Source organism: Lipotes vexillifer, unplaced genomic scaffold (genome assembly GCF_000442215.2).
Source record: "Lipotes vexillifer unplaced genomic scaffold, Lipotes_vexillifer_v1.1 scaffold397, whole genome shotgun sequence".
Lineage (NCBI taxonomy): Eukaryota > Metazoa > Chordata > Mammalia > Artiodactyla > Lipotidae > Lipotes > Lipotes vexillifer.
The window spans coordinates 486,920-501,808 of record NW_006772681.1 but is presented as its reverse complement, the minus strand read 5'-3'; the positions used below and the strand labels follow the sequence as shown (position 1 = coordinate 501,808).

Genomic DNA, 14,889 nt, shown 5'->3' with positions numbered 1-14,889 from the left:
TCCCTACTACCTCACTGGTCCTTTCTGGGATCACTTTCCAAATGATTAACTACACCTGAGTCCTTGTCTCAGTGTCTGCTTTCCAAGAAAGCTAAACAAGACAGCTCCTGTATTCACAGTGCTTTTAATCTCGGACAGTGATTCCCAAATATACATCCTTAGACAGGTGCCAGGCAAGGTGAATAGAATCAAATAGGGAGGTTTTCAGAGACTCCTGTTCCCTGCCTTCACCCCTAGATTCAGATTTTTAGGTTCCTGATGTGCCACTGGTTTGGGATCACTAATATAGAGAAAGTTAGGTCAATGGATTGACGGATGAACAAGTAGATGGATGTGGGTCAGTGGGTATGTGCTTTGAAGGTCAATGGTTGTGTAGATAAGCCATTGACTAATAGATGGATCAGTGGATGAAGGAAAGATGGATAGACAGAAGAATGGGTCAGGGGATGGACAGATGAAAAGGTGGATCAGTGGATGGATCAATAGGTGAAAGGAAGAAAAGAGGGAAGGATAAATGGGTCTATGGCAACAAACTTTAAGCACAGCAAGCTCCACAAGAGCAGGCATAGTCTCTGTTGGGCTCCCTATTGTATCTCCACTATCTAACACAGTATCTGATATGCAGAATGTACTTAATACATTTTGTTCAACAAACAAATAAATGAATAAGTAAATAAGTAATTTCTTTTCAAAAAGATCATCAACACATAAATAGTTTTGGAGTCACAGGAAAGTATGAGGTTGTATGGTCATGCCATTCACGATGCCTGTTCTTTTGCTCTCTGTACATCCCCTGCTTGACCAGTCCTTGCTTCACCTGTACCCTAATCATAGGGCTTAATCAGTAACTACCTATGTGCTTGCTCCCTGCCCCAGCCGCTAGTTTCCCTGGTAACTGATGAGCCAACCTGATGTTAATTCCTCCTAAAAATGGTAGCCTCCTTAAGGAAACAATCCCATTTACCACTGCATAAAAAATAATAAAATACCTAGGAATAAACCTACCTAAGGAGGCAAAAGACCTGTGCTCTGAAAACTATAAGATGCTGATGAAAGAAATCGAAGATGACACAAACAAATGGAAAGATATACCATGTCCTTGGATTGGGAGAACCAATGTTGTCAAAATGACTATACTACCCAAGGCAATGTACAGATTCAATGCAATTCCTATCAAATTACCAGTGACATTTTTCACAGAACTAGAGCAAAATTTTTTAAATTTGTATGGAAACACAAAAGACCCCAAATAGCTAAAGCAGTCCGGAGAAAGAAAAACGGAGCTGGAGGAATCAGGCTCCCTGACTTCAAACTATACTACAAAGCTACAGTAATCAAAACAGTATGGTACTGGCACAAAAACAGAAGTATAGATCAAGGGAACAGGATAGAAAGCTCAGAAATAAACCCTTGCATCTGTGAGCAATTAATCTACACCAATGGAGGCAAGAATATACAATGGAGAAAAGACATTCTCTTCAATACATGGTGCTGGGAAAACTGAAGAGCTACGTGTACAAGAATGAAATTAGAACATTCTCTAACACCATGCACAAAAGTAAACTCAAAATGGATTAAAGACCTAAATATAAGACCGGATTCTATAAATCTCTTAAAGGAAAACATAGGCAGAAAACTCTTTGAGATAAATTGCAGCAATATTTTTTTAATCCACTTCCTAGAGTAATGAAAATAAAAACAAAAATACACAAATGGGATCTAATTCAACTTAAAAGCTTTTGCATAGCAAAGGAAACCATAAACAAACAAAAAGACAACCCACAGAATGGGAGAAAATATTTTCAAATGAAGTGATCAACAAGGGATTAATCCCCAAAATATACAAACAACTCATGCAGCTCAATATAAAAAAAATGAACAATCCCATCAAAAAGTGGGCAGAAGATCTAAAAGGACATTTCTCTAAGGAAGACATATGGATGGGCAAAACATGCATGAAAAAATGCTCAACATCACTAATTACTAGAGAAATGTAAATCAAAAGTACAATGAGGTATCACCTCACACCAGTCAGAATGACCATCATCAAAAAGTCTACAAACAATAAATGCTGGAGAAGGTGTGGAGAAAAAAGAACCCTCCTACAGTGTTGGTGGGAATGTAAACTGATACAGTCACTATGGAGAACAGTATGGAGATTCCTTAAAAAAATTAAAAATAATGCTGCAATATGATTCTGCAATCCCTCTTCTGGGCATATATCCAGAGAAAAACATAGTTCACAAAGATACATGCACCCAGATGTTCATAGCAGCACTATTTACAACAGCCAGGACATGGAAGCAACATAAATGTCCACCAACAGAGGAATGGATAAAGAAGATGTGGTACATATATACAATGGAATATTACTCAGCCATAAAAAGAATGAAATAATGCCCTTTGCAGCAACATGGACCTAGAGATGATCATACTAAGTGAAGTAAGTCAGACAAAGACAAATATCATATGATATCACGTATATGTGGAATCTAAAAAGATGATACAAATGAACTTGTTTACAAAACAGACACAGACTCACAGATTTTGAAAACAAACTTCGAAAACAAACTTCGAAGATGAAAGGTAGCTGGGAGGGATAAATTATGAGTTTGGGATTAGAATATATACCCTACTAATATATACTAATATATATAAAATAGATAGTCAACCAAGACCTACTGTATAGCACGGGGAACTCTACTCAATATTCTGTAACAAACTATATGGGAAAAGAATCTGAAAAAGAATGGATATATGTATATGTCTAACTGAACAACTTTGCTGTACACCCGAAACTAACACAACAATGTAAATCAACTATACCCCAATATAAAATAAAAATTAAATTAAAAAAAATCATAGCCTCCTTCTCTCTGCCCTCACCCCCCGCCCCCAAGTAGTGAAGATTGCTGCCATGGCCTACCTGCTGTCTGTCATACAAGAGGTGGGGTATCACTCCAGGACCTTTTGCTTCAGATGTGTAAGGTCCCCTATCCAATAAAACATTGTTGTCTCTGTTGCTGTCTCTGTGCTCTTTCTTTAGTCTCAAGGCTGGGCATTTACAAGGCTTGCAGGCCTGCGGGATACAGCCCAACTGAGGCCAACCAGGAGAATGGATGAAAATAAGAAAAGCACTGGGCCAAGGACCTTGGGGAACAGCAATATTTCAAGTTCAGGCAAAGGAGGATAAGGAAGAGGAGAATTCAAGTCTGATAAAGAACAGTCAGAGAGGTAGGGGAAGAATAAAGATGATGATGTTCTGGAGTTGAAGAAGGACAGGTTGTAAGAAGCAGGAAAGGACAAAAATTTGTTTCCTCTCTCTGGACAAATAGCATCTGATTTGGACCAGGAATGGGGATGTGGGTATCTTTTGTCTCTAAATCTCAGAGCTTGGAGTAGAAGAAGCATACCTAGAAGCTTTTCAAAGAAGAGTGAGACCAGGACTGAGAAACAGCTCTAATGAAGGCTCCCCTCTAAAGGGGGATGTATAAAGAGAGGATGTCTAAGAACACCAGTAAGTAAGGCAGACCAAGGGAAGCTGAAGAAAGGAAGCTCAACAACAGGTCAATGAAGATGAGGACTGAAAGACGGCGGCCTCGGGTCGAGTCTCCCCAGCAACAGACCCCGACACAAGAATTTGAATGCAAGTAGTTCACGTGGGAACTGATACCAGGAAGCACTGAAGCACAGTGGAGAAGTGGGGGAAGAGAAGGAAAGGAAGAAAGCAAATTAAGGGAACTTTATGGGCAAGTAAGCCCCTGTGTGTAATTGGATAATCAATTCAATTCAATTCAATTAATTGGTATTTATTCTCCAATTTCCATCAGTTACTGGTGGAGGGTGGCTCGTGGGGGCAACTCGCAAGCATTTCTAGGCTGCTCTGTGCCAATCCCAGCATGTTCCTACAGTCATAGAAAGCCCTCATATAGCAAGGCACAGAGCTTACATAAAAGCCAGTGGGCTGGTGTGCATGGGCACTGGGAGTGCCCAGGGCTCCAACAATATCTTTTGCAGGGCCCTTGTGATGGTCTTGGAGACTTAAATGAGAATAATGTTATTTGGCCCAAGCCTCAAGTCCTAGAGACTTCCGATGTTAGCTGAGGGTCAAGGGCACCCTCAACAAAAATGTTGATCTTGATTAAACTCTGTTTTCCCAAGACCAGATAAATCTAAGTGTGAGAGGACCTATGTAATGGAAAGGAGCCTCAAAATCTCAAAGCTGCCTGAGCACCTGTGAAACTCTTGAAGGGGCTGCTGATCTCCCAGACCCTATTACCTATTTCTCTCTTCTGGGCTTTATCATTTTAGCAGGGATTTCAGCTGGAGCAAATGCCTTGTTCTGAGGGCTGAGTGGAAGACAGAGCACTGACTTACCTATCACATTTCCACCAATCAGGGCTCTCACTCATCTGTGGTGAAGGGAACCTGCCCATGGCAAGCATCTTATGGGACACTCTGCTCGGTCCCCTAGCAAAGAAAGACCAAGGTAACATTTGAGCTGGGCCTTGAAGAATGAGTGGGATTCCAGGGGCAGGTGATACAGGGTAGAGCATCTCAGGCTGTGTCAACAGTATGTGCAAAGAGACAGGCTACTAAAAGGCCAGAGCAGGGAATTCCCTCGCAGCCCAGTGGTTGGTACGCCACGCTTTCACTGCCGAGGGCCTGGGTTCCATCCCTGGTCAGGTAGCTAGGATCCTGCAAGCCATTGCAGTGGCCAAAAAAAAAGAAAAAAAGCCACAGCATCCCCTCTATCCAATGAGCCTATTGGTGGGTTGGCAGAATCTGGGGAGAAGCTGAAAACCCTGTGCTAAGTTCCTTGTCTCTAGCCCAAGTCTGCTGCTTGCCTCCTTAGCTACATAATATCTCTTCCTTTCCCCAGGCAGTGGGCTCAAGGAGCCTTGAGCCAGGCTGAGCACACGGTCTTAGTCCTCCATGATGAATCACAGCTCAACAGCCAAATTTTTTCCTTTTTTAAAAAAAATTTTATTGAAATATAGTTGATATCCAATGTTGTGTTAGTTACAGGTGTACAGTAAAGTGATTCAGTTATACATATGTATAAATATATGTATTCTTTTTACATTCTATTCCATTATAGGTTATTACAAGATATTGAGTATAATTCCCTGTGCTATACAGTAGGCCCTTGTTGGTCACCTATTTTATATATAGTAGTGTGTATATTTTAATCCCAAACTCCTAACTTATCCCTCTCCCCACCTTTCCTTTGGTAACCATAAGGTTGTTTTCTATGTCTGTGAGTCTATTTCTGTTTTGTAAATAAGTTCATTTGTATCCTTTTTTATTTTTTTATTTATTATTATATTTTGTTTGCGGTACGTGGGCCTCTCACTGCTGCGGCCTCTCCTACTGCGGAGCACAGGATCCGGACGCACAGGCTCAGCGGCCATGGCTCACGGGCCCAGCCGCTCCGCGGCATGTGGGATCCTCCCGGACCGGGGCACGAACCCGTGTCGCCTGCATTGGCAGGTGGACTCTCAACCACTGCGCCACCAGGGAAGTCCCATTTGTATCCTTTTTTTAGATTCCATATATAGGCGATATCATATGATATTTGTCTTTCTCTGTCTGGCTTACTTCACGTAGTATGATAATCTCTAGGTCCATCCATGTTGATGCAAATGGCATCATTTCATTCTTTTTTAATGGCTGAATAATATATATATATGTATATATATATATATATATATACATATATATATACACAAAACACATCTTTATCCATTCATCTGCCAATGGACCCTTAGGTAGCTTCCATGTCTTGACTATTGTAAATAATGCTTCAATGAACATTGGGGTGCATGTATCTTTTCAAATTATGTTTTTCTCCAGAAATATGCCCAAGAGTGGGATAGCAGGATAATATGGTAGCTCTATTTTTAAGGAACCTCCATACCGTTCTCCATCGTGGCTGCACCAATTTACATTCCCACCAACACTGTAGGAGGATTCCTTTTTCTCCACACACTCTCCAGCATTTACTGTTTGTAGACTTTTTTTTTTTTTTTTTTTTTTTTGTGGTACACGGGCCTCTCACTGTTGTGGCCTCTCCCATTGTGGAGCACAGGCTCCGGACGCGCAGGCTCAGCGGCCATGGCTCACGGGCCCAGCCGCTCCGCGGCATGTGGGATCTTCCCGGACTGGGGCACGAACCCGTGTTCCCTGCATCAGCAGGCGGACTCTCAACCACTGTGCCACCAGGGAAGCCCTGTTTGTGGACTTTTTGATGATGGTCATTCTGACTGGTGTGAGGTGATACCTCATTGTAATTTTGATTTGCATTTCTCTGATAATTAGTGGTGTTGAGCATCTTTGCATGTGCCTCTTGGCCATCTGTCTTCTTTGGAGAAATGTCTTTTTAGACCTTCTGCCCACTTTTTGATTGGGTTGTTTGTTTTTTTGATATTGAGCTTCAACAGCCAAATTTGATGCCCGTTCCCATCACACCCTCCTGGCCAAGCATCAGGCAGACTGGGAAGCAAATATTTCCTTGGAACAGTTTTCTAATGGCTCTATCATCTGAGTCGTGCTGTGCAGACTCCCTCATGAATAAGAGCATATGCATTGCCTGATCACCTGAATGTGCAGTGTGTATACGTAGTGGTGTGTGTGTGTGAGTTCAGAGACCAACATGAGAGTGCCTTAAGCAAAACAGAAGTTGTATTTCCTTCTCACATAAAAATCAGAGCTGGTAAGAGGTCCAGACCCACGCTTCTCATATTTTAATGTGCACGTGAATCATTTGGGGATCTTCTTAAAATTCAGGTTCCTGATTCACTGGATCTCGGGTGGAGCTGGAGGTTTTGCATTTCTAACAACCTCCCAGGTGATGGTGAGGCTGCTGGGCTGCAATCCACACTTGGAGGTGCAAGGTCCTGGAGCACTGATTCTCAAATTTTGCTTCCTTCTACCATCATCTGGGGAGATTAGAAAGCTCCCCATGCCCAGGTCTCACCACATAGGATGAAAGCAGAATCTCTAGGGGTGGGACCCAGGCATTAGCACTTTTGAAAGCTCCCCACACAGCAGTCATAGGTTGATAGCAATGATCAAAATGTGCTGGTCAGGAATTTATGGATTTCCTTCCCCAGCAGTGGAGTAACTTCTGGGTTAGAGCTCTTTCTGCCTCTCCTTTCCTTGGGCAACTCCATTGTCCACTGTTCTCAGTGTTCTTGGCTTTGCCCTCTGAGAAGTTCTTTCATATCCATGAACCTCCTGGGGATCTCAGAGAGTATCCCCTCCTTGGGGTGGCACAGCTTTCACACTTGGCTTCCTCCTGGTGCAGGTTTGGGATCCTAGGGTTACCTTACAAGTCAAATATATATGGAATTTTGGAGTCCAGGCTTGTGGTTTCTTGACAATACAATTCCCTCAAAACTTAGCGTTGACCCTGTAGGTTCAATCGTGCCCCTCAAAAAGATATATTGAAGTTCTAATGTCTTGTACCTGTGAATGTGATCTTATCTGGAAATAAGATTGTTGCAGAGGTACAGATATAATTAGTTAGGATGAGGTCATAACGAAGTAGGTGGGTCCTTAATCCTAATATGATATGATTTTTTAAAATCTTTTTCAGAAGAGGAAAAGAGATACACAGAGAGAGAGACACACACAGGGAGAACACCACATGACAATGCAGGCAGAGAGTGCAGGGTTGGGTCTACAAGCCAAAGACTGCCAGCAATACCAGAAGCTGGGATTAAGGCAAGGAACAGATTCTCCCCTGGAGCTTTTGGGAAGAGCACGGGCTTGCTGATACCTAGATTTTGGACTTCCAGCATCCAGGACCGTGAGAGAATAAATTTCTGTTGTTTTCAGCCATTTCACTCTGGGGAACTTTGTTATGGCAGCCCTAGGAAACTAACAAACACAGTAGGCTTCTGATCTATCTTCTAGTCATTTCCATGGGCAAATAACTACAGTCATGGATTTCGTCTGGTGGTACATTGTGCAACAGAGTAGCCACTAGCCATATATGGCTATTTAAGCTTAAATGTAAATTAAAATTAAATAAAAATTCCATTCCTCAGTTGCACTGCTCACATTTCAAGTGCTCTGTGGTCACATGTGGTTAGTGGCTACTGCATTACACATTTTAGATTGTAGTACATTCCCATCAAAACAGAAAGAACTACTGAACGCCATTGGTCTAGTGTATCAGTCAGTTTTTTCCTGCAATAATGTTGCATAGCAACCCCAGAATTTCAGTGGATTATAAAAACAAACATTTTTGGTATCCATGGAACAGCTCAGCTTTAGGTGGCAGGTTGGCTGGACTTGGTTCCAGGCTACAGTTTGTGTTGGGTTTTCTCCATGTGTCTCTCATCCTCTTTAGACTCAGGGCATGTTCTTCTCATGACTAACAGCAGGAGAGTAAGAGCTAAGCCACATAAGCACATTTGAAGCCTCTGCTCAGATCATATCTGGCTAACAGTCCACTGGCTAAAAGTGAGTCCCATGGCCAAGCCCAATATCAATGTCTACGGTGAGAGAGGCCCAACAAAGTTACATGGCAGATGGTATGGATGTTCACTCCTCTATTATCCTATTATAGAGGAGTGAAGAACTGGGAACAATAATCCAACCTACATCGCCTATACATAGTGCCCCCCCCCCCCCTTAAAAGGTAATACTTTCACACGGTTAAAAAATAAAAAGTATATGAAAAAGTATGCAGTGAAAAAGTCTCCCACACCTGACACACTCACCTTGTCCCTTTCCTTTACAGACAAACTCTTTTCTCAGTTTCTTGTCCATCTGCATGAAAATACAAGCAAAAACATATATATTTTCTCCCCACCCCCTTTCTTAAAGGGAGTTCCTATAAACTGCACTGCCTTATTTCTTTTAAATATATATCTTGGAGATTTTTCCGTATTAGTATACTTAGGTGTAGTTCTTAAACTTACATTCACTTATTTTTACTCTGTTCTGCTCCTCCCCACTTTCTCAGTTTAATGATGGGATTCCTTCAGATGTCTGAGAAAATGGCTTGTTGAAAGGCAACACCTTTAATCTGATTTTGCCACTAACTGGCTCCCTATTTGGCCTAGAAGTGCTCCTAGAGGTTCTTGAGAACGTTTTGGGGTCTCATCTCTTGCTAAGGATGTTTATTTACAACCACCTTTTATAATTAATTTGCTTTTATCTCTCAAATTGTTCCACAGCTGGGAGGGTAGAGTCAAGGCAGCTGCTCTAATTCTTGCAATCCCCTTGGCTGGTGGAAAGGGGGACACAGGGCAGGGGAGAGCGTGCCCAGTCCTTTTAGAGCTAAAACTAAGGGGGTGGGGGGTCCCGGTCACATTACCTCCACTCCCACCCTCATTGGCCAGAACTGAGTCACATGATCACAACAAGCCAAATGACCATGCAGGGGAATTATACCACAAAAAGGAAGAAAGAGAATATGCACATGGTAGGTAACAATTAGCAGTCCTTTTCTCAGCGTTTGAGGTCTGTGAGAGGGTACAGTCTGTAGGTCTTAATAAACAAATCTATTTTAAAACTTTATATTGCATTTTAAAATATAACACACGTGCAGAAAAGTGCACAAATCGTAAAGAGGACGGTTTGATGAATTTTCACAAAGTGAACACGCCTGAGTAGCGAGCTCCTCGGTCAAGAAATTGAGCGGTCGGTACCCCCGAGTTTGTTTCCTTGACGGCAAGGCTAACGGCGACGTAATCATGTGGGTGCAGAGGCAAGGGCGGTTGAAGATGATACCCAGCAAATACGGCGTGGCTAAGCGGAAGTAGGGAGCCCCGCGGAGCTCATTTCTGGAGGCCAGGGAGGGGCTGGGCCCTTGGCGTTACGCGCTCGGGGCGGGGCTTCCTGGCCCAGAGTCCCGGCTACAGCGAAGGGGCGTGGTCAGGTCGAATGTTGGGGGCGAGGTTAAGCCACAGCCAGGGAGGGCGGGGCCTAGCGATCCCGAAGGCGGCCAGGGCCACCAGGGGCGAGTTAGGTGAAAAGGCCGGCCGGGCTTAGAGACGAGAGGAGGCTTGGAGAACCCGCTGTGATGCGCGGGGTCGGAGTCTCGTGCGATCTGGGCGGGCGCTGCGTCGGGGGCGGGGCTTCGCCCCACTTGGGCGGACGCTGCGGCGAGGGGCGGGGCCAGTGCGCGCGCTCCAAGATGGCGGCGGCCAGTGCAGCAGGGCTTCCTACGAATGTGTTCCCATTCCGCGATGCCCGCGCCGCGCCGGATCAGGTACTGGAGGCCGGCCCGGTGGCGCACGGGCCACTGCCGGTGCCTCTGGTGCTGGACAACGGGTCGTTCCAGGCCCGCGCAGGCTGGGCGTGCCCCGGGCCGGACCCGGGTCCCGAGCCCCGGCTGCAGTTCCGCGCCGTGTGCGCCCGCGGGCGGGGCGGGGCTCGGGGCGGGGCGGGCCCTCAGGTAGGCAACGCGCTGGGCAGCCTGGAGCCGCTGCGCTGGATGCTGCGATCGCCCTTCGACCGCAACGTGCCGGTGAACCTGGAGCTGCAGGAGCTGCTGCTTGACTACAGCTTCCAGCATCTGGGTGTCTCCTCACAGGTGAAGGGCGTGGTGGGGTTAGGCTTGAGGGGAGGGGTGAGGTCGTGTCCCCGCTCACTCTGCTCTCCGAGGGATAATAGTCACTCCAGTAGTTCTGAATGTCATTTAGTCATTGATTTAGTCAGTCGGTCAAATATTAGGCGCCTAACGTGTGTTAAGTCCTGTGCTAGGCGCTTGGGGTATGGCAGTGAGCAAAAACAACGCCCTTTTCTCTTGGAGCACATATTCGGGCTCGTTTGTTAATACATTAATTTATTATCAGATATGTATTGAGCATCTACTCTGTGTCAGGCACTTTTCTAGGTGTTTGAAATACGTCCGTGAACGTGACACGAAATCTCCTGTGCTTATGGAGCGGGTGTGGAAAGTCGCTCTAGTATGAAGAAACAAACAATAAACGATAGAATTAAGTAGTATATTCTGTGGCATGATAGAAGGACAGGAGAGGGTTGCATGTTTTCAATAAGATGGTTAGGGGGAGGACTCGGGAAGAAGGTGTTGTTTGAGCAAGGACTAAAGGAGATGATTGAGGGAGCGGTCCTTGTGAATATCTGAGGGAATAGTATTCCGGAGATAGGGCACAGCCAGTAAAAAGGCCCTGAGGCAGGAGTGTGCCCTAATCCTAACTGGGGGCAGCCAGAGTGAGGGGGAGGGTAGTCAGTGGAAGAGGGAGTCTGAGAGGTAATGAGGGGACAAGTCACACACCTTATAGGCTTTTACGCTGAGTGAAATGGGGAGCCGTTGCAGGGTGTTAAACAAAAGAGGGACGTGACTTATGTTCCAAAAGGATCACCATAGCTGCTGTATGGAGAATGGACTGGCCGGGGTCATAGGGTAGGAACAGGGATACCAGTTAGAAGGCTGTTGCAGTTAGGAGGTGAGGGATGATGGCGACTTAGATGAGGGAGGAGTTGAGGATGTGGTAAGAAGCAGTTGGATTCTGGAGATATTTTGAAGATAGAGCCAGATGATTGGCTGACAGTTTGGCTGGGGCTTGACTTAAGTTGACCCTACTTTCATATTTTCCAAAGCAACTTCCAGGAGAGATGGGTGTTTTACAGTTGCTCTGATCCAGTTTTTTGATTGGAGACCAAAAGCCAGTTGAGCCCTTGCAATAAGTATTTCTGTTTCTTTTTAGGCATTAAAAGGAGTATTCTCTTAGCACCCACCAATTTACTCTTTTCTTTCCAAGTAGGGCTGTGTCGATCATCCCATAGTTTTGACAGAAGCCGTGTGCAACCCACTGTATTCACGACAGATGATGTCCGAGCTTCTCTTTGAGTGCTATGGGATTCCTACGGTTGCCTATGGAATAGACAGCCTCTTCAGCTTCTACCACAATAAGCCAAAGAACTTGATTTCCAGCGGGCTCATCATTTCATCTGGATACCAGTGTACACATATTTTACCCATCTTAGAAGGGAGGTGAGTTGCACTTATGGCATTTGGGCGCTGTTTTGAGAAGCATTCAGGAAACGTTTATTGGGCACCTGATTTAAAGGTGGAGTGGAAAGAGCAAGGACAGGACCATGAACTGGCCTCTGGGCTTAGTTCTGACCTCCCTCACTGTGTGAGTATAGATGTCACTTCATCTTCCATCCTTTGTGACCTCCTGGATCGAGTTGGGGTAGGTGGTCCCTGAGGTCCAAATCCATAATTCTAGAACTTTATGGTTCTGACTTAATGGTGAGATGGCTAACACCGTACCTGTAGGTAGTAGGTGCTCAATAAAAATGTTCTGAGTAAATTATTTAAATAGATTTAATTTAGACTGTTGTGTTCTGGAGTCACTTTTTAATAAGAGATTTTTAATTTTTTTAATTTAAAGCTATTTAATGACAATTATTTAGACCTTTCTTTTTAACTACTGTTTTCAAGTTCTATAAAAGGTGAGGGTAGTTTCTGTCATGTTTAAAATCTTCTCGTTTTATAGCTGGGTTTTCGTTGTCTGTTAAAGAGACTAGGCCGGGGAGGGAGGGATAAATTGAGAATTTGGGATTAAAAGATGCACACTACTATATATAAAACAGATAAACAACAAGGATTTACTATATACACACAGAATTCAATATCTTGTAATAATCTATAATGGAAAAGAAACTGAAAAAGAATGTATATATAACTGAGTCACTTTGCTGTACGCCTGAAATGCTGTAAATTAACTATACTTCAATAAAAAATTTAAAAAAGAGAGAGAGAGAGACTAGCAGCATCATGCTCTCCTGGGAAGGTTTCTCTTTGCATAGAGATAGATCGGGTGTGTAAGTAGTGAGAGAAGGCCTGGCTTCGGAATTGAAAGCCTGGGTTTGCAGCTTTGCTGAGGATGAGGTACTTAACTTTTTCACTTAGTTTCCTAACATATAAACTTGGGAAAAACTGATTTCTCAGAGTTACCTTGAGAATGAAACGAGATAATGTAGGTGATGGCACTTTGTAAAACAGTCTGAATATTTAAGTGAAAATAAATGCTGTTGAATTTATTGAGCCCTATAGTGGGAATTTCTCTTGAAGTTCTTACAAAAATTTATGAAGAAAAAAGTAATTCTTAGACATTACCAAACACTCCTGCTATAGAGTTTTCTATCTTCTGTAACCAGAATATGCAGAAATTAAAAATAATATTGTTATTTTGTGTTATGTTATATTGAGAGAAAGTGATTTTTACCCAAAGGCTAAGAAATGATCAGATTGGGGCATATCATGTTCTATGCTGGCATCTGCTGGTGAGGTGTGATACAGCAGTGACATTTTAGTACACAGCAAGTTCCTAGTGCTCTGCTCCTCTAACTTCCCCACATTGAGAAAATAAAGGTACTCCGGTTCTCCTCCCCTTTACTTCATGTCACAGGGACCTGGTTCTCTTAGGAGATTACAGTAAGCCAATGTGTATGTGATTACTTAATGTGTTTGCATAAGTAGAAGTGGAGTGTCTAGGGGAGGGGTACTCAAACTCTGGCCTACACTAGAGGGACTTGGGAAGCTTGTCAAAATGCATATTCCTAGAAGGGCATATTTCTAGGCCCTTCCCAGAGCAGATGAGTCCTTCCGAGATGCTTGCCAGGAAGTTACCTTCCGAGATGCTTGCCAGAAGTTAGGTGTTCATGTGTCTGTTTGGATGTGCTCTAGGAATGCCTGCATTGGGTAAGAGGTTGCACTAAGGCAACTTTAAAGTTCCTTCCAACTGTTAGGTTTTATTTCCCCCAGCTGGTCAGTTGCTTCCTTATTAGTCTACATCAAACTATCCTCCGCCCTAGTGCACGTGCTCCATATTCTGTCCTCCACATTGCCCAAAATTTCAGTGCTGTTTCCATCCCTTGGTTGTAGGTTGGATGCTAAAAACTGCAAACGCATCAACCTGGGAGGAAGCCAAGCAGCTGGCTACCTCCAGCGTCTCCTGCAGCTGAAGTATCCTGGGCACCTGGCAGCCATCACTCTCAGCCGCATGGAGGAGATCCTGCATGAGCACAGCTACATCGCTGAGGATTATGTGGAAGGTACAAAGAGGATGTTTGCTTGCAGCTTTCAAATGTTGTCTACCTTTGGGGTGTTCCTTAAATTGTTCCCAGGGTGACTCTTTCGCTTACTTTTTTACTCTTAGTACTTTTTAGCATTCCCTTCCCTTTTTGGTATTTGTTTTCCTAACAGACTTTTTCAATTAATTGATAACTTGCATATGTAGGTTCTTTTTCAACATCGTTTTGGCCACTCTGGTTCCTTTGCCTTTCCGTATAAATATTAGGATCAGTTTGTTGATATCTACAAAAAAGTTCTGTTGGGATTGTGATTGAAAGAACATTAAATCTGTAGATCAGTTTGTATATAAAACAACAACATTCTAAATGTAGATTCAGATATAATGTTAGATTCAGATATAATGTTAAATTCAGATTGGGGAGAATTGACATTTTTTTCCCACTCTGTTGAGGCTTCTAATCCATGAACATAGTATGTCTTTCCATTTGTCTAGGTCTTTATTGATTTCTTTCATCAGCATTTTATAATTTTCAGTGTATAGACCTGTACATGTTTTATTAGATTTATGCCTAATTATTTCTTTCCTTGTTTTTTTCATTTCAGTTTTCAGTTGCTCATTGCTATTGTATAGAAATGCAATTAATCTTTACGTGTTTACCTTGTATCCTGTGACCTTGTGAAATTTACTAGTTCTAGCTTTTTGTAGATTCCTTGGGAATTTCTAGGTAGACATGTCATCTGGGAATAGGGACATTTTTATTTCTTCCTTTCCAATCTGTTTGCCTTTGTTTCTTTAGGAGTGGTAAGAGTGGACATTTTTGCCTTGTTCCTAATTGCTGATCTTATGGTGGGGAAAGCCTTTA

General features: G+C 43.4%; 1 protein-coding gene across 1 annotated transcript in view; it reads left to right on the top strand.

Annotated features, from left to right (window-relative positions):
• Positions 1–10,133: 10,133 nt before the first annotated feature.
• Positions 10,134–14,889, top strand: part of ACTR5 (actin related protein 5) — a 19,600-nt gene continuing 14,844 nt past the window's right edge. Inside the window, exons 1-3 of the mRNA XM_007447706.1 lie at positions 10,134–10,552; positions 11,748–11,977; positions 13,877–14,046. Coding sequence (XP_007447768.1) covers positions 10,154–10,552; positions 11,748–11,977; positions 13,877–14,046 — 799 coding nt within the window. The 5' untranslated portion in view covers positions 10,134–10,153. The remainder of the gene's footprint in view (positions 10,553–11,747; positions 11,978–13,876; positions 14,047–14,889) is intronic.